Source organism: Gymnogyps californianus, chromosome 7, assembly GCF_018139145.2.
Source record: "Gymnogyps californianus isolate 813 chromosome 7, ASM1813914v2, whole genome shotgun sequence".
Taxonomy (NCBI): Eukaryota; Metazoa; Chordata; class Aves; order Accipitriformes; family Cathartidae; genus Gymnogyps; species Gymnogyps californianus.
Genome location: NC_059477.1, coordinates 25,704,726 through 25,728,335, shown reverse-complemented (window position 1 = coordinate 25,728,335; position 23,610 = coordinate 25,704,726). Strand labels below are relative to the sequence as shown.

At 39.0% G+C, this 23,610-nt stretch overlaps 1 protein-coding gene across 3 annotated transcripts in view; it reads right to left on the bottom strand.

The window, feature by feature from the left end:
* ITGB6 (integrin subunit beta 6) overlaps positions 1-16,272 on the bottom strand; it is a 31,864-nt gene extending 15,592 nt beyond the window's left edge. For 2 of the 3 annotated variants that reach the window (XM_050899742.1, XM_050899743.1), the window contains exons 1-8: positions 16,212-16,272; positions 15,397-15,476; positions 12,443-12,644; positions 11,268-11,514; positions 10,256-10,421; positions 9,551-9,712; positions 8,702-8,797; positions 3,207-3,296 (exon numbers count right to left, since the gene is read on the bottom strand). In XM_050899742.1, coding sequence (XP_050755699.1) covers positions 3,207-3,296; positions 8,702-8,797; positions 9,551-9,712; positions 10,256-10,421; positions 11,268-11,514; positions 12,443-12,644; positions 15,397-15,476; positions 16,212-16,272 — 1,104 coding nt within the window. The remainder of the gene's footprint in view (positions 1-3,206; positions 3,297-8,701; positions 8,798-9,550; positions 9,713-10,255; positions 10,422-11,267; positions 11,515-12,442; positions 12,645-15,396; positions 15,477-16,211) is intronic. The other variant, XM_050899744.1, reaches the window with a different exon arrangement.
* Positions 16,273-23,610: the final 7,338 nt, after the last annotated feature.

Sequence of the window (23,610 nt, the reverse complement as noted above, 5' to 3'; positions counted from 1 at the left end):
TCTAATGGTGTTTCAAATTTACTAAGCTGCCTGGCCATAGTTTGGGGACAAATAGCAGACAGTTTAGTGAGCTTTAAGCCATTCACAGAGAAACATTTGTTGTTCAAAAAAATTTTCTGAATGAAACAACAGACGAAGCAGTGCTACAAACTTGTGCCCTTGTGTTACCTGTCCTTTTTTAATATATTATTTGTTTGGTCTTATTTTCCTGTAAGTGAAAGGACCAAGCACTGCAAAAAAAAGAGTAGAATTTTTCTGAAATTTAAAAATCCTGGAATGACTTTAATGAAACCGCCTGATATCTGTCACAATGCATTTTAGCCTACAGCCCTGCAATACAAAGCTATGCCGAATTCAATGTTAAACAAAGCAGGCAGAAATATGCTTACAGAAGAAAATGAATCATACTTGGAAAGAACATGAGAACTCCTTGTAACAAATATTTTGACAGCTCAGACTTTCTTAACTTGCTTACTTCCTCTGTGAAGCTTTTAGATAGCAACACATGGTGAATGGTATTAGCAAACCTTGTGTTTGTACAGCAAGCAAACACTCGAAAGCACTTTAAAAGCGTTAAAAGATTTAGCCTAACTCTACTCTTGGGGGGCAAATAGTTACTTATTCCTTTTTTGTGGGTAAAGAAACAGAGACGCTGGGCATTGAATTACACTGCTGAGAGTATCATGAAAAGTCTGTGACAAAAATTGAATTAGATCTTCTCTTTTGCATGTGATTTTTAACTGTAGGTCTACCCTCATTTCCCCCTTCCCAGTCAAAAAAAATTCAGATGTCTTCACTTATGTCAAATAAGGTGGTTTTCAGTGTTTCCTGCTTGGAAGATTTTCAATCATGAAGCAATAAGATTGTTAACCTTTAAGGTTAAGTGTAATAAAATGAGCTCCAGGAAATTTTGAGTGTGACATGTTGCTACTTGTACACTTTGTACATCTTGAAACGTATGTGGGATTTTAAGAACCTATGAGCAACTCTGGCGCACGGTCCAGACATGCTGTACCTGAATGAGGACACGACGAGTTACGGCCTGAAGGCAGGAGCACCGTTCCTGCAGCCACCTTCCTGCCGCTGTGGGTGGGGAGCGAGCACCAAGCTCAGAGGCCCCTCCAAACCCTGCCCACAGAACGGCCGAAACAAGGACTGGCCGAAACAACTCAGGAGCTACCAAGGTCACCACTGACAGCTCTGGCAGATGATCTATTCAAAGCATGCAGCAGGTAAAAAGCCAACCATGTCCTGGGTGTCATGAGCAAGGATGCTGAGAACAAGACAGAGGGCATCATTTTGCCTCTGTATAAACCTTAGTGTGCCCTGTCTTGCATACTGCAAGCTCTTCTGGTCTCCACATCTCAGGAAGGATTCACTGGAGTCAGGGAGGGTAAAGAGAAGGTCAGCTAAAGTCACCAAGGGGATGGAGCAGCCAAGGAGAGACTTAAAAGGCTGAGATTGTCCAATTTGGAGAGAAGATGGGGGGTGGAAGGTGTCTCAGTGATAAAATATTATGAAATCATGAAGACATGAATATAAAGTGAATGCAGAGCTGTTATTCACCAAACCCTGCAGCACCAGAACTAAGGTGCACTCGGTGAAACTTTAAAGCATAGAGAGTAGTTTAAAATGGGAAAAAGAAAAATGTATCTTGACATAGTGCAACTAACTCCTTTTTGCCACAGAAGGCAATGGAGACTGGAAATATCAGCAGGTTCAAAAAGGAGAGTAGAAAAAAAAAATCGTGGACAATAGGTACTTAAGCAGACACTAAGGGGAAGAGGCAAGGATGCACTCTCCACCTTCCCAATGTTCCAGCAAGGCAGAAGGTGCCATGACACTGCAGTTAGAGGAAGCACTGTTCTGCAGTTAAAACAATGTTACAGCAAAGGCACCAGGACACAGCACTGGGACAATTATTTTATGTTTTTCCATTACTTACTGGACAACAAAATGGTATTTCAGCTGTTAAATGTAGGAATCTCTGTCTATATGTTAGAGTGCCAGCCTCAAGAAATCCTGATGGGAACCAGATGTGACTAACAACAGGTTGGGCTCCGGAAGTGAAATCCTGGTGCCACTGGATATTTAGCAACAGCTTTGCTCATGTAAAGATTTCCCGCCATATTTATTACAATTTGTAGACTCCCAAGATTAACCTTAAAGTTCTTTGCTTATTTAATTCTTCATAGGACAGAGAATCTTCTGGTATTTTGTATTTAATTTTAAAAAATCATAATTCACCAATTGTATTGCTTATATAAGAGTTATAAGAGTTAGAAGAATTTGGTTTGCCTTCCTGTCATCAAGACCAAAATAATTTTGGGCATAATGATGATCACCTCATTCAGGTGATAGGAGGAAGAGCAGAAAAAAAATACGGAGAGAAACAGAAGCTATTTGCAAAGAGTTATTTGGCATTGTAGCCAACTGGTAGAGCAGTTTTTTAATAAAAAGGGGCTGAGATGGAAAAGAGAAATCTATGGTATATCAGCATATATGTAAATCAATATATCTGTGTAAAGATATGTAAAACTGTCTAAAAACATTCCCCTGACAGAAGAGAACCAGGCAGCCAGGATGCATTTTACAAACAAAGCTCTGAAGAGCAGCACTGTGTTTATGTTCCTGTCATCTTTACAGTATTTCTTGGTATTATCTAAACAAACCCATTTCGGCTCCTGTGTTCTGCTTTTTAAAAACCTCTGAACAGCCTCACAGGGGCAGCATCAAATTGCTAAAGCAGAGAAGAGCACTGAGCACAGGATAGTGCTTTTTTCCCCAGATACTCCTGCAGAACAATTGTACATGTGCTCTGGTGACAGCTACCGATGGGAAGAGAATTGAGTCCCTGTCAAGGTATTGAACTGGGACACCTGAATAACTATATTAAAGAAGGCTTAAGAGTAGGCAGGTGTGAAATACAGGACTATGAAGAAGGCAAGACAGATGAGACACTGATGTAAATTTAGCATTCCAGTAGAACTAAGGAATGACAGAATTTTATAGGAATTTTGTTTCTGTGCTCACTTAATCCTCAGAGTGAACAAAACTTTTCCTGTTAAGGTCAGCACCTAAGCATAAAAAATGATGTTCTTGTAATCAGTGCGTAAAAAGAATCAAAGACACTTGTTTTTACCAAATTGCAATCTAATTTTGAAAATATGGACATGCAGGAAGAAGAGACATTATAACCATCTTACCTGATATGCAGCAATAATCAACTGGAGAATATTTCCAGAATCCTTCTGTAGTCGTCCAACGGTAGCTCCAGGAATAAGCTTTGCATAGTTCTGAAAATATAAAAAACAATTTAAAGCACAAAAAAAGAGTAGGTGATAAGGAGCTACCATCTTTAAAAAACCAAAATATATTGAAGCCAACTAAAATAAATAATAGTGACATTTTCAAGGACCCTTGCAGACTCAGTAACACACATCCTATTGAAAAAGTCCTATGGAGAAGTGCTAATTTCACTGAAAATTAATGCGACATATATTGCTAAGTCACCTCTGCGTGCTTGGAAGTTTGATACTATAGTATTTTGCAGCTCTAATTTTTCAAATTTAGAAGGAAGATATATTCTATCAGCAGTTGTGTTTTTCTCTAATAAAAATAACCAAAACCAGATTCAGCTGCTCTGTTGTTGCTGTACTCAAGAGTCTTGGACCCTACATTCGATAGCAGCAGTCACTTTTTTATCGTTGCAAGCAAATGAGCATCTTGAATTCTGATTAGTGAGAGCACAGAGGTTAAGAAGTTTAAAATAAGGGCTACAAGAACTTTGAACAAAGGCCCTTAAAAAACTGCTGCTGGTTTATGTTTGATGTAACACTCCACATGTATCCCAGTGGTCTGTGGCTATGATTGATTGTATGTTGACTTTATGTTAATAATATAGTGCCAATTTAACAATTTATTTCAGTGACAAGTTTTCTTTTCTTTTTGCATTAAATTGCATTGTGACACTAACATGACATCTAGCAGCTAGATTTTAAATATGCTTAATTAAAATTTATCTTGCCTGATTGTTAACTACATGAACTTCTCTTGCTTGTACACATGCCTTTGGAAAACAGTAAATGTTCATCATTAAAAAACCACATTGTAGCATTCATTTTTTTTTTGCAATTTATCATATCAATGCTGTTATTTTAATTTAAAAAAATTCTAGAGGGCTATTAATAAACATAGATAATTTGATACCCTTATATCCCTCTTATACTTTACATCTCCAAAAGCCCTGTGATTACTTTATATATTATGTATGGAATACTTATCGTTCATTAGATTTCTAAAGTGCTATTGTAAATCAGTGGGATTAACTGCATTTTATGTTAGAGCTGGTGACTTTGCATTCCTGACTCCTCCTGTGACTAGTGCTCTCTCAAGGATTCTTAGAATATTGAAACTCTGCATTTTGTACACGTGGACCTTTCAGGAGATAATTATAAGAAAAGATGATAAACCTGGAATTTAAAGTATATACCCTTTAATCTGTGGTATGCAAAACAAACAGCAGGGATATACTGTTCTGAAGACTTCGTTTTATCTTTCCTCTTTGAACAAAAATTTTCTGCATGGTGATACAAGGATGACATTGCAAGCCCAGTCTAAGTGTGTATCTCCAGTCCATTGGTTAAACCCTACCTTTTAGCAAATATTTCTGTTTAACCATTAACAAGGTGAGGCAGACTGATGCTTTTGGAGTGCTACTATTGTAAAACATCCAAAGGATGTCATGGAATTTAGTCTTTTAGCAAATAGTCATTAAAAGGTGAACTGCCGTTTTATAGAGATACTCTGATTCTTGTTAGTGAAATTTGACAATTATATATTTGAGTTCAGTGGGGTTATGTCTAACTTTTAGCAGTCTAAATGATAGAAGAATTTCCATCATAAATAGAGTGTCATGCCAAATTTATAAATATCATTTGAAATTCCGTACAAGTGTGGAGACTGGAGTATTTTTAGTTCAATTTTCAGCAGTGAAATGCAGTCTGAAAAACGCAATTTTCAAGCTGTATTCTCCTGTGATATAAAAAGAAATAATTTGTCCAAAAAAGACAATTTCTGTTTCAAAAGAAGTGCTGCTTGGTCAGGATTAAAGAGGGAGTCTTTTCCCTTATCTAAGTTTGAATAAATTTTTCAAGAATTCTGCTTGAAAACAAATAATATCAACAACAATAACAACTACTTCATGAAACCTTAAAGACTGGTGTTTTCTTTTATACCAAAATAGGATTTACACAGTTTGTCAAAATATCATTATTATTGCAATATTTGATGCTTTTTGAGTGAATAGCTTTTATAGACTAAAAACATCCCCTGCTGCTTTGGTAAGACTGAGCTGAGAGTAATGATGCAAGAAGTTAGACATGTAAGAATATATTTTAAAAGATCTTTTTGGGGGAAAAAAAAAATCCTTTTTATAAATAATCTCAAATTATCAGGGCTTAGTGTAAGGAACTTCCACCCCTCTCTTGCATTTAATTTTGAGTGGCCTTATAAATGTGACTGCTTTTAAAGTTCTTGTGGTCAGGGAGAGCATCAGACCTAAACCTTCCCCCACTTTTAGATTGCTGTGCAGTAGCTGTTTGATTGCACGGAAGGATCAAAACCAACACCAGCTATGTTACAAGCATACATATTCTGTGCTTGTGCAATCCGTAATATTTGTGTGTTAGATAATAATACACATACATGTAAGTGGATAAACTGAAAATTCAGTTGAAGAGGGTCAAGAATATTAAATGACTGAATTATTTTGAGCTAAATTGTTGGGGATTATACAGGGCTGGAAATATAAAATAGATATTTGACAGTCTGAACACTGCACTTAAGACTAATGGAATCTATCAAGTCTATTTAAGGAGGTGCTTTCTAAGTCCTCACAGTCATTTTAATGTACGTTTGTCCCTAAGAACTGAATTATAAATAGCAATGGTCAATTTTGGGGTCTGATATAATTAGATGCTGAGTTCAAGTAGATTTGAGATGACATATTTGGGGAGAGGCTTTCCGCCTCAAAGGATAATTAAGTTTGGGAGGGTTTTCTGAGGGAGATTGCAGAATCTCCATCACTGAGGCTTTTAAAAAGAAGTAAAACACCAAGACAAGAGTGGTTTAATGGTGCTGTCCAAGTGCCAGTTTAGGGTCCTCTCCCAGCTCTTCCAGGCTACCTGAGCAGCGGCCTTAACACAAGTATAACTCTCATTGTCTTGCTTTGTTCTTTTTACATTCTTAAGCATGGATACCTGGTTATTTACATTTATATTACAAATTTGAATCACACAGATGAAAACATGACACTATTGTCCTGTTTGCAGGTCCTACATATACCCTTGAAAGTATACTGTAGTGTGGAAAAACTGCACTGTGAGACTTATGATTTTTGTACTTGCTTTGACTGATTTTCCACATCACCTACAGGACAGAAAGCAGACCATAACAACTATAGCTATCCACATAAGTGACAGAAAGCAGTATTAAAAGATGAAAGCAGCAGATAGAATATATTGAATGGGATTACTATATACCCTACAAGATAGAAGATAGTCGCACTTTTTTTCCTAACAGAGAAAGTAACAAGAACAAACCATTCCCCAGTTGGATTAACAATGGCTTGCATTTTTTGTTAGCTATAAATCTTCATTTAGTGTTCCCAGTGAACAAAGGGTGCCACTTGATAACTTTGATACTGGTATAACAGTGACACAGGGATACTGAAATAGAAACCCCCTGGTAAGAACACTGTTGGCCAACTCTGAGGGTGACCACCAGGAATTTCTAAGGGAAAATATAATGCCATCAGTAACAGAAAAGTTTCTTTGGACAAAATAAAGCTCTGTAAATCAAAGAGATGCTTCCAAACTACCTCCCAGAACAGCCCTTATTCATACAGCTCCTATTAAAATCAGGGAAAAGATTTCATTTGACATCAATCACGCCCCTATTAAGAAATTGTTGATCAATAATGAGATTTAGTAAAAGTTTTTTAATATACAAATTTTAACTAATCTATGCTATGACTATAGAATCCCACTGCATTTGTAAGTGATTGACTTCTACTATTGTTGATCTAAATTTTCACGCTTCGGCTCAGTATTCAATACAGTCTTTCAAAAGCCAGGCAGTCAGTGCTCCAAGATGCAGAGTGTTTCCTCCCTTGTCAAGACTGTAATCTGAGAATCAGTTTTTGAAAGATGTGACCCTTGTAACTTTTGTCAAACACCTGGAGTATTAGTCTTACTCAATACAACTCTGCAACGGGAATCAGTTGCAGAAGCACTGGGGGGTCTTCCCTGGATTACACAGAGGGCAGAAATAGAAAACCATCATACTGGTGAGTACCTCAAGGACTCATCTGCTCTCTCTGCTGTAACATAGGACCTTTTTCCCTACCCTTTCTTTCCTATTTTCCATGTGGTTATCACACCAGAGGAGCACCTTTCTTCGCATTCCTTTACTTTTGGCTTTTAATGAGGAAAGTTGTGTGAAGGTTTTTCCTTTGGAAAGCCAAGCTTATCGTATCAGCAGGATCACCCTTATTGACTCCCTTTCAACCAACCTGAATAAATTTGGAGGCACAATTTCTCTCCCCTTGTCCCCCTTTATGCAGCAGTATGTGGCCAGGCAGCCAAGCTTAGGCTGCAAACCCCCTTATTATCCTCACTGAATTCTTATCTAGAGGTTTTTTTTGCATGTGAAGATTTCTTCCCAGAGGCAGGACTGGACAGAAAAGGAAATAAGAATTGCCAATATCCTTCTTATTTTATCTTAGAGGGCTTTTGCTCACATTCACTGCAAAAAGCAGTTAAGCAGCCGTTGGTGGCTTTGCCTCAGCTCACAGCTGGAATATCCAATAGGTCAAAAGCAGCACGCGGCTTCAGGAGGGCTTATATCTGTGGAGGCTGGAAACAGGTGCCTGCACAGATGACTGATGGAGCTGCAGGTATGCATGATATTCAATTTATTAAAAATATGGATTTTGCATATCCATAACCACTGCTCCTCTGCTCTCCTGGCTCCCATTTCCCATGACATGACTTCACAGAGCAGGAAATTACTTCACAGAACAGGATTCTGCGAGTCCTAATGTCAAACATTCCTGTAATGAAGTGTTTTCCCTCAGTAGACATGAGGAACGATACATGAGGGAAGAGGACTTTGTCCATCCTTTTTTGTATTTTTAATCTTGCCGCTAGTTTCCTATTTGTCTCATTGGAAAGAGACATAGAAACAAAGGAAAATGAATAAAACTCTCAGGTCAGCTGAAAAAAACCCCCCATGATCTCAGAGTTGAGCATGAAGACAACTGTATTTTTCAGAATGTATTCTTGTCTTATAAAAGTAAGAAAAGGCTCAACTGTCCTTCTCTAGCTTTATAAAATACAAAAGGCTAATCATAATGATTACACTGAATAGCAATGCTTAGTTTGACAATCCTTGATTTAAAAAAGCAGTGTGATTCAACTTGAAATCCAATTTAGAAGTTATCTAAGAACATCAAAATCAATACATGAAGAAGCACTTCCTAAGTAAAAGAGACTTCATCTGATATATAATTTCCTAGCTATTTTTATTACATAAATATCTTGCAGAGTTCAGTCCTTAGCGCTAGAATTGCTGTATCAGCTGTGAAAAAGGGTGAACTTTAAAACAAATACTGGCAAACTGAACATTTTAGTTTGCTCACCTCATATATGTGAACTTGCTCATTCGTTACAGCAAAAATTAATAGAACATTGTTTTGCACAAGTTTGTCAATTAATTGTCCAATTGTGGGATACTCCTGCAAACAAACAGAAGAGAGCCACATCAATCCATTTTTCATGTGCATCCAGTTGCTAATTATCTCCCATGAAACACACATTCAAATGATCATAATTAACACTGTACTCTCTGTATAATATAAACTATAATTAGGCACTACATGTATACAAAATAAGAGACAGTGTATATAATTTCCTCGCATTGTTTTTAAGGAAACCTCTCTGAGAAAAGTACAGTGCCAGCCTCCATGCTGAGACACTTGGCTCAGTAGTATCTGTGAGATATATATAATCCAAAGAATAACACTGCACCAGAGCAACTGGGTATTTGTCCTACACTGAACACCACATTCAGTACTTTTGAACACTGAATCTTAAGCTGGTAAATTCTCCTACACGAACTGTGTCCTACAAATTCCTGGACTCCTCCTGAATTCACACCCTTACAGGGAACATGATTAATGCAAATTTTGCCTTCCCTGCAGAAGGAAATACTAGTCAGTCCTGTTCCGTGTGTTTTCTGGGTCAGCAGGAATAAGATTTGTGCTTTCTTTTTTCCTAGTTACAATCTATCCTGACTCCATACAAACACACTGTTCTCTTTTTACTGAAATGTGCAATTACATATAAAATAGATTACATGAAATATCTGGATTCCCCAACTTTTACACATTTCAGTGATAAAGGTATACTTTCATTAATTTTCTAAGTTGCTCATGTTAGTCTCTGTATTTCCAGAATGCGAGAATTGTACAAAATTCATAGTAAATTACCAGAACAGTTGACATGGAATATTCATTATTGTGGTCCAAATGACAGTTCCCATCATTAGGAATAACAATCCCTGCCAGTTTACTGTCCATCCCAAAATGGGAATCAGCATCACTCACAAACACCAGCAAATGTAGAGAATCATTCCTCCATCCAATTTTTTCCTGTCATTTAAAATACATTAGTTTAGCAGGCTGTATTGCACTCACAATATAGAAAAGCAGCAAAAGATTTGGAGAACGGCACCTCAAAATAAATGAAGGGAATAGTTTTCAAGGGAGTGTCAAAAACATCACAACATCTCTTAAGAGATTATGTTCATTCCATTGTCTTTGGCTAACTTTTTATCTCCCCATTCCTATGTTTAATAACATGGGCTGGCCATGTTCAGGTCAATCTGCTTACTATAAACATAGTTAATCAAAGATATTTAAAGAAAAAACAATCAAGAAAACAGACCCAGTAATTATACAGTTGTTTTGGGGGTTTTTTAATCGCTGGCAATTAAAAAGAAACACTAAAATATTGCAATATGTATGTTTTACTTAATACAGCCGAAAGTATTTTCGCACAAATCTAATGAGGCTCTTGGACTGCATTAAAAAAGTCTTGAAAAATAATGATCTGCTGCTTTGAAATACAACCATATAATACTAGAAGTGGTAATATACAGAATAATTAATATTATACCAAGAAGTTTCAATTACCTTGCAAACAGCTGCCTGCATAATTGCATCGAATCCTCCCTCTGGAGTGTCTATATTAGCAGAGATTCTCTGTCCTTTCACAATTTCATTGAATTTTTCAGCATCATTTGTTAGTGGCAAAACATGTTTGTACCCAAAGGTGGGTAAGCACTCGTATGGTACACTTCTACAAGATAAGTGAGACAGCTTATGGATAATACAGAATAAAAAAATCACTACAATGGCTAATGGACTAGTTTTTGGTCATGTATCTCTCTTCTGTGTCTGAGATAGATCTAGTGAAAAACGTAAGATAATCAAAGAGCATCCAGTGAGGTGGGCAATGCAAACAGGTCTGCATAAAGCCTGGGAAATGCCTCCTAGAGCAGAGTAATTCAGCCAGTTAACAATGTGCAGTCCTTGCTGTGCTCCCTGCTGTGCCTTGTTTTCATACTCAGAAGCACATTAAGATCTGTAGTCCCTAAATGCCATTCAGAGAGCACCACCAGCTGCTGCAGTCCTGCTTCAGGCTGCAGAGCACAGCTTCTCTTCCACGTAGGTTAGGAAAGGGCTGGGGCAGCCTGGGTTTGGGGGATACTGCTGGAGCTTAAGGGAAAAAAAACCCAGGAAAACAACATTGATGGGTAAATGAAACTGCTATTCTGTGTTGGTTTTGAGTTTGCACCTGCTTAGTATAGCAATGTCATAAAATTCTTATATATATATGTATATTCTACCAAATTAAAGAAAAATGCATGATTATTCTGCATACCTGTTTGTTAACCCATTAAGCACATTTGTAACTAGCAGCAAAAGCTGAAAAGCAGAATCACTCCCAGATTCCTCTCTCCAAATAACATAAGACTCCATCAGAGTGTGAAACTAAAAGAAACAAATCTTGTTTCCCGGACTCATTTACAGCTGGAAGAGGGCAGAGGTTGCAGTGAGGCTGCTGCATTGAATTTTATCCTAAAGATTAATATTACGACTTAATGTTGGCATGCAAACAGATGTAGGTATTATCCCTGCCTACCTGCAAGGGTTGTTTATTTCTGCAGCTGTAGTTTTGATAAATGGTGAAACTGGTTTTTCAACAAAAGATCCAAACCCCAGTCTGAAGTTGCTTGTCAGTTTTGACATTTCTTTAGAAAGAGTTGAACCCAGTTCTTTGATTGTATTCAGATCATCATCCATGGAGGCTGAAAGATCCATGAGGTAATAGAGATCAATTGGATAATCTTCAGTTTGGCGAACCTTGATCTGTATTGTTTCTTCATGTCCTATTAAGGTCATGGGAAAATGGGATACATATTAGCACTTCTACACAGAAGTTCTGAGCAATGCCAGCTTCTTCATAAACTTATCTATATGGTGAAAATTATCTCGTATTTTAAATTACCAGTAGAATTAACAAAACAACTTCAAAAATTCTCTGTCAACAAAAATCTCAAAGGGGGGTCTGAAAAATTAAAAGTGGTTCTAGTGGTTTTTTTCTAAACTGTTCTTCAGTAAAGCCATAAGCATAGATTTACAACTGATTGCTATAATTTGAAAAAATATGAGAACATCACTTCAGCAGTATGCAGCTTCAGAAAATGTAGATATGAAGGTAATTAAAACTAAAGGTAACACTTATGGGACATACCATGTACTTTAGAAATTTAAAGAAAACCAGAGTGTACACACAGGTTTTATTCTCAGTTCCAACACTATGATATGACCTAACTGGGTGTCTCTTATGTTTCTTTATTCCAAATCTTCTCCAGGAAAAATTCACATTTCAAGGACCCCAAAGTAGGTCTGGAGTGTTTCCACAAATGTCACTGGTACCTTGTAAATCCTCAAAGCAGGATTTTATGCTGTCTCTGAGATACGCTGTTTGCCAGACCTGCGGGGGAGAGGCACAGGAGCAGGGCTGGGGAGGTGTGGGGGGGGTTCCATTCTCTCCCTGCCACCTCAATGGCAAGAGAATAGAAGAACTAAAAAAAAATATCCTTACTTTTATGATGTACCCAGCACTTCTGAAAGTATTTTGAGCTCAGTCGAACCTAGTTTTCATCTGATGAGCCAACAGATAATTTTGGACTCAACACAGGCTTTTTATCTTTATTTTATCAAGATTTTTTTTAGACCATTCAGTCTAAGAAGCTTCAGTATATCACATTGGCTGAAAAAAAATATCCCACATCTACGAACTGAGTGACTTACCTGGTCGCAGCCTGAGAGTTAATTTTTGAGGAGAAATCTGTGTGACATCAGAATTGTTCTGGGTCGCTACAGTTAGGGGCTTGTTTCTGTGAATTTCTACTTCTGAAATGGCAAATTCAATCAAATTCAACTGGCATCCTTTTGACAAAAGGTTTTCTGGCGTATCACACCTCCCATGAATTCCAGCCGAGTCTGTGTAATTCTAAAGCAAACAGGAGAAGGAAGAGATGAGTTAAATGTATTTACTGACCAGCCACCAGCACCTGGCTGACGAAAGGTCAGTCCAATGCAGGCAACAGAAACAAAGGTGCAAGTTAGTGCAAACTAGTGCAGAAAGAGATCTAGGTGGCACAGAAATCTAAATTTGCCCTTCATGGATCATGTCACACAGGTGTATAATTAATGTAACTTACACCGATTTGGTATCCTGGGAGAAACTGCTCTATTGTTGGGGAATGGGAATTGTGCCACTCACTGCATTTGGCTTCTCGCAGTACTGGGAATGATAACACAAAGCCCCTATGAGCCCCTGGTTTTTCTGTTACAGGATTATGCTGCAAATTCATCAGTCTTTCCTAAAGAGTTTTGAACTGCTGATGGAACAACATCGTTTAGTAACAGAAATGGTCTCGCAGATGATAAACTCCTACAAATTTTGTGACAAACTGATGGTGGGGTACACTTTTTTTTTCTGACCTATTCTTTCTCCTCAACACTCATTTAATGTGTTCACTGAAGCAGGTAGCAAGTCCTTGTTACTCTGCCTGGGGCCCAACAAGCACCACAGCCTCCCTCCCTCACTCCCCAGTGCCAGTGGGGCTCCCGGCATGCCCATGTCTAGCTGGTTACATTTGGCCCAGCGTCCTACTTGACCTTCTCCTGTCCGGAGGAAATCACAAGCCCATCGATATCAGTTGGATAGCTTGCGGTTTATTTTTGTTACTCATTTCAAAGCACTTGATATGCATTCCTTTCCACACCACTGCTGCAGGGTAGGTACTATCCTCGCGTAGCGGTGAAGTTAATGGTTAGTTTTACAAAGAGGCTTCCATGCCTTATTACCATTTCCTAGAGCTATGTCTAGAGTTTAGATCCTCAAAATCAGTCAGCTGCCTCCTGAACTGGAAACTGCTCTGGCCTGCAAGACCTTTTGACCAAAACCTGGGCAATGCCCCGCGGAACCGGCACCAAAACATTCAATTTCTAGCTGATGGTCATGGGCCCATACCATGAGGCTGCTCTTTTCTCCTGGATTTGAGCAGGCAACCTGGGGTTCAGCCATTAAGCCACAAATATTCTCTGAATTCAGACACCGAAAAACTCGCCATCCAAAGCAAATGAATTTACTTTAAACCTATTAAAACCAGAACTGGGACCCTTCTTTCCACCAAAACGTCACCCTTCATGCCTGAAAATTATCAGGGATCTTGCATATTTTGGTGGAAGCAATGTTGAGACACCTGATGGGAATAGCGGTTTATTATTCTTCAGACCAAATCTGATGTCTTTGCTCAGGCAAAACTCTCGCCAACTGCTTCTTGAATACAGTGCACATAAAAATCAGGTACCATTATAAAACTTCCACAGGGAGATCCATATCATGTCCTTTAGTTAAACACTTCGAGTTGCTGGCTTTTCAAAACATGTGTGAAGAGGCAAACTCACATTTCAAATACAATTACAAAGTGTGTTTTTATCCTACAGAAAACAGTTGGTTCTTTGGAGGCACTTGTGTTTACTCTGACACTAAAGCTCCTACGTCTTTTGCACTCTTGATGTGTTGTTCTCTAGCAAACAAGTGAATGAGCCTATGAACAAATTAAAAAATCATGTTTATTACTCTGAAGTTTTCAATGGTTCCACAGTTGGGTTTTTTTTTTTAAATAAATAAATTGTGTTTCATTTTTGTTTTCTGAAAATACATGGCAGTAGTCAAAATTATGTGATCAAATTTCATTTCAAGAAAATCCTGTTTTGGTTATTAAGTATAAACAAAAACTACTGCAAACACACTAATGTGGGTGGGGTTTTTTCCCATAGTAACATTTTTTGCAAACTGCTATATTATTTTTAGCAAACTTATTTTTAAAACAAGTGCTGTTTGGTCTTTGTCAGCTGCTTCATAAAGCAGTATATTAGTCGCATCCTAGGTATCATTTTGCTATTCAAAAAAGCAAGAAATACTTTTAACAGCAAAGGTGTAAATCAGAAACTAGACTTGAAAAAGACTTATTTTATTTCTCTATTATTTCTGGCAAGTTTTTAGTTGTGATAGCTGACTATCTTGCTAACATTAATGAACTAAGACCTAGAATATTTGCTGTGAAATAGGGAAATACTATTTAGCATCATTTACAGGTGAAAGTTTTAAAAGCAGAGATGTTAAGTGACTTGCCTGGTGTTACACAGAAAGTCTGCAACAGATATATAGGAAACAAATCCAGATATTTTTTTTTAAGCCCAATGTTTTAGCCAAAACACTTACACCTATATCATACTAATTATAAAACTGACACTATCATCATACTTAAAATCAGCCACAGATTAATCATTTGTATATGCAAACTGACTGGAGCACCTTCTGTTTACACTGTCTGGCTTGGCATGTAATATGGAAGATGCAGTCTGGTCTCTGACTTGATTTCTGGTGCTTCATCATCAGTGCTGTGGGTGAGTCAGCCCTGAGGCTGATGACCTGAGCCCCTCTAATAGTGCATTTATTTCTGCCTTAGATGAGGAAGGTTGTGTTTTTTGTTTTTTTTTAAAAAAACTATGAATAATAGACCATAAAGTCTAGATTGAATTCCACTTTTGATCCCCAGGAAGGCTTCATTAAGCGCTGCATGCATTACAAAACCACGGGCTGACCCAATTAAGTCAATATTTCATCACTCAGAGCTACTACAAACACTTCAAGTCTTACTTTGAATTTTTTTTTGTATCATTTACTGTACCTCTTGAAAACACCAAGCGCAGTGTGGTCCGGAAAGCAAACAATCTTCACAAGTCACTGGGCTTTCCTGAGAACAGGTCCCTAAATTTAAATCCAAGAAGATAAAAGACTATTAATAATGTGTTTAATCATTCAATTTATGAAGAATCTTGTCATTTAGATAATGTGGGAGGTGAAAAACACACACAATTAGCCATATTTAGGATTACTGATATAACTCCTTCATAATAGTATTTCTATTGGTAGAAGATTAACTGTCTAATAAAAACTAAAACCCCACAATTGCTGGCAATTAACATACTTACTTTTTTTATGCTTTATGGATAGCATTCACTGAGAACATGTTACTTGTTTTCTCCAGTGCACCTGATAAAGTGTTACATGTGTTTCTGGGATAGTGCAGGTAAGACATTTCCAACATAACCAGGGATATTAAAAGAACAGATTTATGTTCACTCTATACGCTTAAAATTTTCTCACTCGAGTCTGTAGATACTTGATATGATTTTAATTTATTATGCAAGTACCAGTGAAACACTCAGTCACATGTATAGTATTAAGTTTCTCAGCGGATCAAACAGTGATTAGTATAACCAAAATTGCTCAAATGCCCGTCTCTGTTGTGCTATGTAATGACCACATAAATCTTACGTGTATTTGCAGGGTAGCCCTACAGCAGTCTGTCAAAAACAAAAAAGTCATTAAACAGAAAGGAATGATTAAATACAGAAGACACAAAGCTATTTGGTATCAACTTCAAGCAAGAAACAATGCAAAAATGGTTTTGAAATGGATCTCCCTACCCCTGAGCCTTACCTTGCACATAGTTATTTCTTTGCAGAAATAGGAAACAGAGACAAAGCAATTCAATCCCCATTCGTTTTCAGTGCTGGCTGTGTGACAAAAAATATTAGCGTGTTAATTATCGTCCGCGTAAAGGTAGAATGTCGTAAAAATCATACATTCCTGGAGGGTATGTTTTCAGATGTCACCTACACCAGATTGCGAGGAAACTTCAACCCCACCGGGACGGACCATGAATAAAAGTGAAAACAAGGGCTACCTGGGCAGGTAAAGAGGACAAGCTGTGCATAAAGTAACATGAACATGGTTATCACTTCCTTGTTTTCCTGGACTCCTTATAAGGTATAAGGGGAAAATTCATTCAGGTGAAGATTTCTGTCAATCCCAGTCACTCTGGGTCCTAGAGCAACCCAGCCAAGAGAGCAGGTTTTCATGTGTACGGCAACTCTTAAAAGGCTCCTCTAAAATAATGCCTTTAATTGTTCCTGAGGGAGTGTGTTAGGTAGATGGATCGTTACGATTGCCAAGTGAGTATACCTGGAAAGATGTAAAAATCCCATTTTTTCAGATTTCCTGATGTGGAGGGGAACTTGTAAAGGCACCTGTGAAAAAAACAAAAAGCAATCACTTATTATAATTGAGGACCTGGCTTCAATAATTCAAGATACAGAGTACATCTATTTTATTAACATTGCAAACTGAAAGGGAAGTGCTGCAGTTGTGGATTTTTTTAATATGTAGAAGTAGGAATAATTGCATTCCCAGTTCTGCAACTGACTTGGAAAAAAAATCACGTCAGCTTTAACTCTGTGTAATAAGTGGCCAAATTTTCTACAGCACAGATACAACAATATAACAAGTTATTGCTATCTCTTCCCCTCCCCCCGAATGAAGGCAAAATATGCATTTCTTACAACCTTATTAAAAGGAAATAAAATTTCTTATTTATAGATTTCATGTCTTCCCATTTTTATGCTCTGCTATTTTCTGTTTTGAAAATCATTTGTTCAGGACAAACCCTCTCATCATAAGGGTTTGCAACAGACTCTATGCAGTGCAGCATAAAATTATAATTTTATCAGTTGTGTTGCTGGCCTGAAAACATATATCCTTTTTTTCTGCAGTCAGAAATCCTCCTAAAGTTAACTTATAAGGACTAGGTTGCTGTCACCAGGAGAACTGACAGGATCAGATCTCACTTTTCAGACTGGTGGTAGCTGCAGTCTTGGGGCAGGATGTGACGGTAGGGATGGGTCTATACTAGTGAAACTCAACATGCTTAGAAACATTCCTGGGCGTTGAGGCAAACTGGCACAGAAAGACCTGAGTTTATGCTTGCAAATTGCCTAGTGGGACCATTCTAGCAACCAAATTGTGCCCAGAAATTGTTTGCAGAGAGTGTTAATTGGAAGAGGTCAAATTCATGCCAGGGAGCATTTTAACAGTTTAATAGCATAGACAATCTCATTCTAGTGCCTGGAAATATGCCCAGGCACATCTGATTTTACTAGTATTTTCACAGACTATGGGTAGTTTCATAGCAGCTCAAGCTGGATTACGTCAAGCCTACCTTTGCTCTGCCCTTGTGGTCCCACCCCTTCGCTCCTACCGGTACTCCTGTCCAAACAAACAGTGAGCTGATTCAAACTGATCCAATTAAAATCCAGTCACCTTCCGTGGGGAAGGTGGGGGCTACTTTTCAGCTGGGTGGGTCCCTTGAACCATGTGGCTGCTCAGTACAGAGTGAGTGCCAAGGAAAGACAGGCAGAGTTGGCAGGAAAGGTGGGAACATGTTAGGCTGAATTTAGCCCAGCTTAGGCTGTTGTGGAACCGTATCTTAACATTTCTATGTACAACATTCCTAAGTCTCCTTCAACTGCTTTCTATACCTTGGAGTGTCCTTTGTAAGGCACTTGTTCAGCTACAGCAATTTCCTGTGGCATGAAAAAAGCATTGATTAGATTATGTTCCCTCAGCTGGTGAAGACGCAACTCGGTGAGGACATTGTCTGTAACTACATAAGGTCAAAAAGAAGTGGAGCCAACTAAAAATGTTTGCTCATACTAAGAAAAAAATCCTCCTGTAAGTGCCATCCAAAACATCTTATTTCCCTGTTTTTAATTTACATTTGTGTACGTGTCCTTTAATATTGTTGCTATGTCTACAGCCTTGCAGAGCTCCAAAACCCAGTGCTTTCCCTTTCGATGTAGCAGGTCACTTTGCAGCTCTTACTAGCCTCTGGTAATATAACACCACTTCAAAGCGTGTGCTCAAAGGACTTGGTGGCAGTCCTTCAGCCACCGAAAGGTACCAGACACCATCAGTGTCCCAGATGAAGGACCAGCCAGTTGAACAGCTGGCAATTAGCAAATGCTTATTCTTAGGTTCATGTTATCAAACTTTTTAGTGTAGAGGGAATGAATAATACAGCCTACATAAAACTTACAAATTCTGTTTGATATTATCAGTTCCCTGTTTGCTTGTGTGGTAATATTTTATATAGGTCTTGGCAAGGACAGCATGACTGGAGGCTAAGTGCCTGCCTCTGAATGGGATGGCTGCCAAAGACTATCTGAATAAGTCTTGCCTGAATAAAATAACTGTTTCTGCAAATTATTAAGAATAGACCTCCCCCGATTGTCTGGAGAGAGCAGAGAAGGAAAAGAAAGTAGCAGAACAAACAACAAAAAACACACAGGAAAAAAAGAGAGAAAAATCAAGGTCAGTTTTGATTTTTAAAAACTCACACAATGGGAAGCTCACAAGACTGGACAGAGTGGGAATAGAAAACTCACTGATAGGGGCACAGGAGGTTAAGAGAGGTCCAGGAAGGGAGACAGCATGTACCAAGAGTAGATCTTGGGCAAGGCAAGAAAACCTAGGCAGGAAGCTGACAGGTGATTCTTGTTTTGAAACATCACCAAATATCTTCTGTAGTATCTAAAGGTAAGTTGATCAGGAAATTCCTCTACTAATTTAATGCTTCATTGGCTTTAACTATCACGCATGCTAGAAGAGCAAAATCGCAATCCGGAGTAGCCACGCTGATGTGGGGAGGATGTGTAAAAGCCTTGGGGGTCCTGGCATCGCTTGGTTTGACAGCAAGGTTCCCCTTCTTTATAAGGTTTGTAAGACTGAGTCTTGTTTTGTTCACCCAAATTACAGGCATCAATTCAATGAGATATAACAAAAAGGTAGATTATAGTACAGACAGAACACAATTATTATTGTTTTCATCAGCGACTACATATTCATTTTGCAGCAAATTCTGGTCTCTATTAAATCAGGGTTACAGTTTTATAACGACACATCGGAACAGAAAACAGCTCTTTATCTTTCAGTATGGGCAATGCTGAACAATGCAAGTCTGTGGTTCTTTAAAAGATAATAAAATTTTTATAGGATAGAATCTTTAGTGCATTTCCCCCCATACCTGGCACTTATAATACATGAAGATAGCACAGAAAGATATTCTGTTCATCCAGTCAACCTTTAACAAATTCACTGGCAATTAACAAACATTGAATATCAAGGTACAGAAAGAAAGCAAGCTAATGTTGGGGACAGGGAATAAGAAATAAACTAAAAAACATTAGACTCAAGTTGCATTTCATTAATAATAGTGGGCTTTTTTTCTCTAGAACAACAGTGTATCTTTTCTGGCACACTGAGCTGAATCCACAAGTCAGCCTGGTGATGGGTCTGTAAAGGTTCCAGAATGGAAAGTGTTTGCGTACAGAAGCATGCCTCACCATTGGCTCATTCAAATGTAAAAATTACTTCATTTTAGAAAAAATACCAGCCTCTCCTGCAAATAGGGTATGAACTGATGTATACAGGGAGACCCAAGAGAAAACAACAATTAATTCCTTTTGTGCTAGACAAAACCTGGAAGAGGAGGCATGTTAGCCCCAGTGAAAGCTTATCAGTCAACATAAGAGATCATTATGTCCCAAGCTCATCAGAGAAAGGAAAATCTCTTTTAATTAGAAGCTGGAGAGCTATCCATATGGAGGAGAAATTCTTGCAAGCGATCTCTCAGCCTCACACACAACCCAGCTCTTAATTCCCAATGCTCTTCTCATACACACTCTCACCCTGAAAGCCTGGAAAAATACGGAGCAATTTAAAGTCTGAATGTCCCACAGGCTGAGACGGTTCTCAGAATATTTACAAAGGTGGGGGGAAGTGTGTCCTGCACTTCAGAAAACATTTCTCTCTTCTTGCCCTTCATCAGAGAGTTTTGTGGGACTGGAAGCAGTGAGGTGGGGTCTCCCTTCTCTCCATCATATACGGTGACGTTCACCTCCTCAGTACATCTGTAAGAGGCAAAGGGCTACACTCCTTAAGTCAGAGGCAGGTTGCTTTGCATTTGAAACATCTGGTGACTTTATTCTCTCCCTGGTTGGCTTCCAGATCAAATCTGTCTAGAAAGCTCCTGACGATCTCTAATGGGGAATCAAAGTAGACTTTAAAAGTTTCGGTCAAACTTTATAACCCGAAAGATAGCAACTGAAGAATATGCAAAAGTCTACAGAATGAGTGGTTGAAATAGTTTTCTCCCAAAGACATATGTTCTGTAGCTGCACAGTCAAGTGCTTCCAGACTCTTGGGCCAGCAGAAATGGAAGGCATTTTCTTTGGAAAAAGTCTACCCAGAAATATATCCCTCAGCAGCCTGACAGACCCAGTTCCAAAGAACAGTAATGACAGATGTTTCAGAGGATGTCTGTCAATTAGCTAAGCAACGAAGCCTGAAAAAAAGTTTCCAAGCTTGAAACTTAGATTCATCTCTTAGGAAGTAGAGGTGATGTAAGTAGCCACATAGCGGTGTGAATGCCCTGCAAAGAGGACAATCCAGCACAGACAGAAACCACACACAAATACTGCAATGATACTGGAAGGACTTTCCTGTCTCTACCTTTGCTGCAGCATGGGTCCTGGCAACACTTTAGGGACAGCTGGCAAAAACATTTAAAGAGGAAGCAACAATCCCTAATGAACAGTTGTATTTAATGGGGAAATTCACAGTGATGGTGAATGTGACTAATCCCTAATTTTTACTTCTTTTTTTACTTGAAATTTTTTCTACATATAAAACAATAGTATCACCTGTCAAATCACTGTGTAAAATAAATAAATGCATCTGGATTTATACATTTTAAATGCCAGTTGATACAATTTGCTATCTCTTTCTTTGTTAATCAGCAAGGTGAGAGACAGGTATTGCTCCAATAGAAAATGGCATCAATCCAAAGAAACCGCTGTAAGCATTCGGGTCCTCTATAAGCGACATGGAGCCTGCGGTAAGCGAAGATCTGAACGTACAGTGACTGAGCTGCTTCACTCCAGCTCCCATGTTTTGGGGTGTACTAATATCATACACCCCGTTAGGGGCCTAGGGCTAAAACACTGCTGTGTAGGGTAAGCCACAGAGCCCACCCGAGATGTGGGCAGGTGTGTGGAAAGGCAAAGGCCTCTCTTACTCTCCTCTGCAGGTGTTGTTTGCAAGCACAGCTACACACGATGGAGAACGGCTTTAGAAGAAGATGGGTGTCTGTTGCTCCTTCCAGCGGGTCACAGGAGCCGAAAAGCCACACAGAGGAAAGGAATTTTTCCCCTCCAGCTCTGAGCAAAGCGAGGTGTTGGGAATTCATGGCTCAGGCTATGATTCATGCTCTGGTCTCCTCTCATTTCTGGAGCAGCGCGCTGCTGTTAGACAAGGGCAGAGAGTGAAGTCAACAACCTACCTCTGAACAAGCAGAGAGGAAGAGGAGGAAGAAGGAGGAATTGCTCACCAACTGTGCAATGAACAGCAGGCAGGCAACACAGGGTGTTTCAACTCGTATTTACCTTGCCCACAGCTCTGACCCGGCTGGTTCCAGCCGAGGGTGTGAGCAAACCTTTGTCCTCAGTTTCCTTCACATGGGTGAGCACCTTGAAAGATTTGTTTGCTTTTCAGATTTGAATACACTGTCACACTCAAAGCAAAATAATCAAACCTCCAAACTGCAGAAGGGCTCAGGCGGAACCGGTGGGAAAATCATGTGGCATTCAAGCTGGACTGCCAGTCAGCCCACAGCACTCAAACCATGCCAGGGATTTCCACACCGCCTATTGAATCTGGCCTCAGTTTCTGTTTGCTTTTCGCAATTACATGGTACACCTTGTTCTCCCTATGCTATAAAAGCCTGCCGCTGGGGCACCAGAGCAAGCACATCTGTTCAGTGCTGGTGCAAGGCAGGAACTGCGCTGAGCACTGACTCCACAACACCTCAGACCTCCTCCAATTTAGCTGAAGAGCTTTCTGTAACTTACTCCCTTCAGACTGATGCTAAGTGCAAACTGGACCTGCTGTCCCCGTTACAGAAGGGCCAAAGGCAGTCCTGAGACAGGCGGGTTGCAGCGGCACCAAGAGAAATGCGAAGCTTTAGCACAGTCCGGCAGCAGGCTGGGCTAGGCGACGATGCAGAGGGAGGACTTACTTTTGAAAAAGCCAGTAGGGTTGTGTAAACACGATGTATTCAGGCCTGATTTATCCAGATGTAAATTCTAACCTACTGAGCTGGGATTAAATCACTTGTAAAAAGTGATTCCACTCTGGTCTTACACACGGAAAATAAATTTATCTTATATGTGACCTGGCTGTACTTAGACCTACAGAAGTCCAGTGCTTTCCTGAAACATAGGATTTGAACAAGGTTAATCTAGAATAATCAAAACAGATAAGCATGTTTAGCTCAGCACCCAAAAAGCTGCTAAAAACTGAGGAAAATGGGTTCAGGCACTGCCTGAAACCAGCTACATTTCTCAAGCTTTCCAGGAGCTACTCTGAACTTGGCCAGCATGGTTCCTCTTTACAGACACGCAGCGTTCGGGCCGCTCCCGCCAGTGGGTGCAGGCTCTTTCTGGGAAAAGAACAGGATTTAGGGTTTCAGAGGCAATTTGTGCAGAGTGCTGCCATCTTATGGCTACTCTGCTATTCTGGAGTAGAGAAGTTATTTAAAACTTGGAGGCGTAAAGGTCTTCAGATACTAACTGCCCTACTACCTTTTAGCAATATTTTTCCTTGCTACATATGTAAGAAGCTTTGGAGATGTTCATATCTTTGTTAAACAATTTAGTAATTTATGTTATATTAGAGTTATAACTTGTTGTTAGCATGCTTTTTCCAAATTCCTGTCTCATCTGTGACAGTAAACAGAACATTACTTCTAGTGTCTGTTATAAGCTCAGTTACATGATTCTGAAATGTCAGAAATTGTTTGATATCTTTGTCAGTATAAATTATTACTGTATTTTGCCTTATTGCTATGTACGTGTTTCTTATTAAAATAGTAGGAAGGAAGTTTAAACCAACAGTGTCCGCTCACATTTAAACAGAAACATTGGAAAAACAACCTTATATAGAA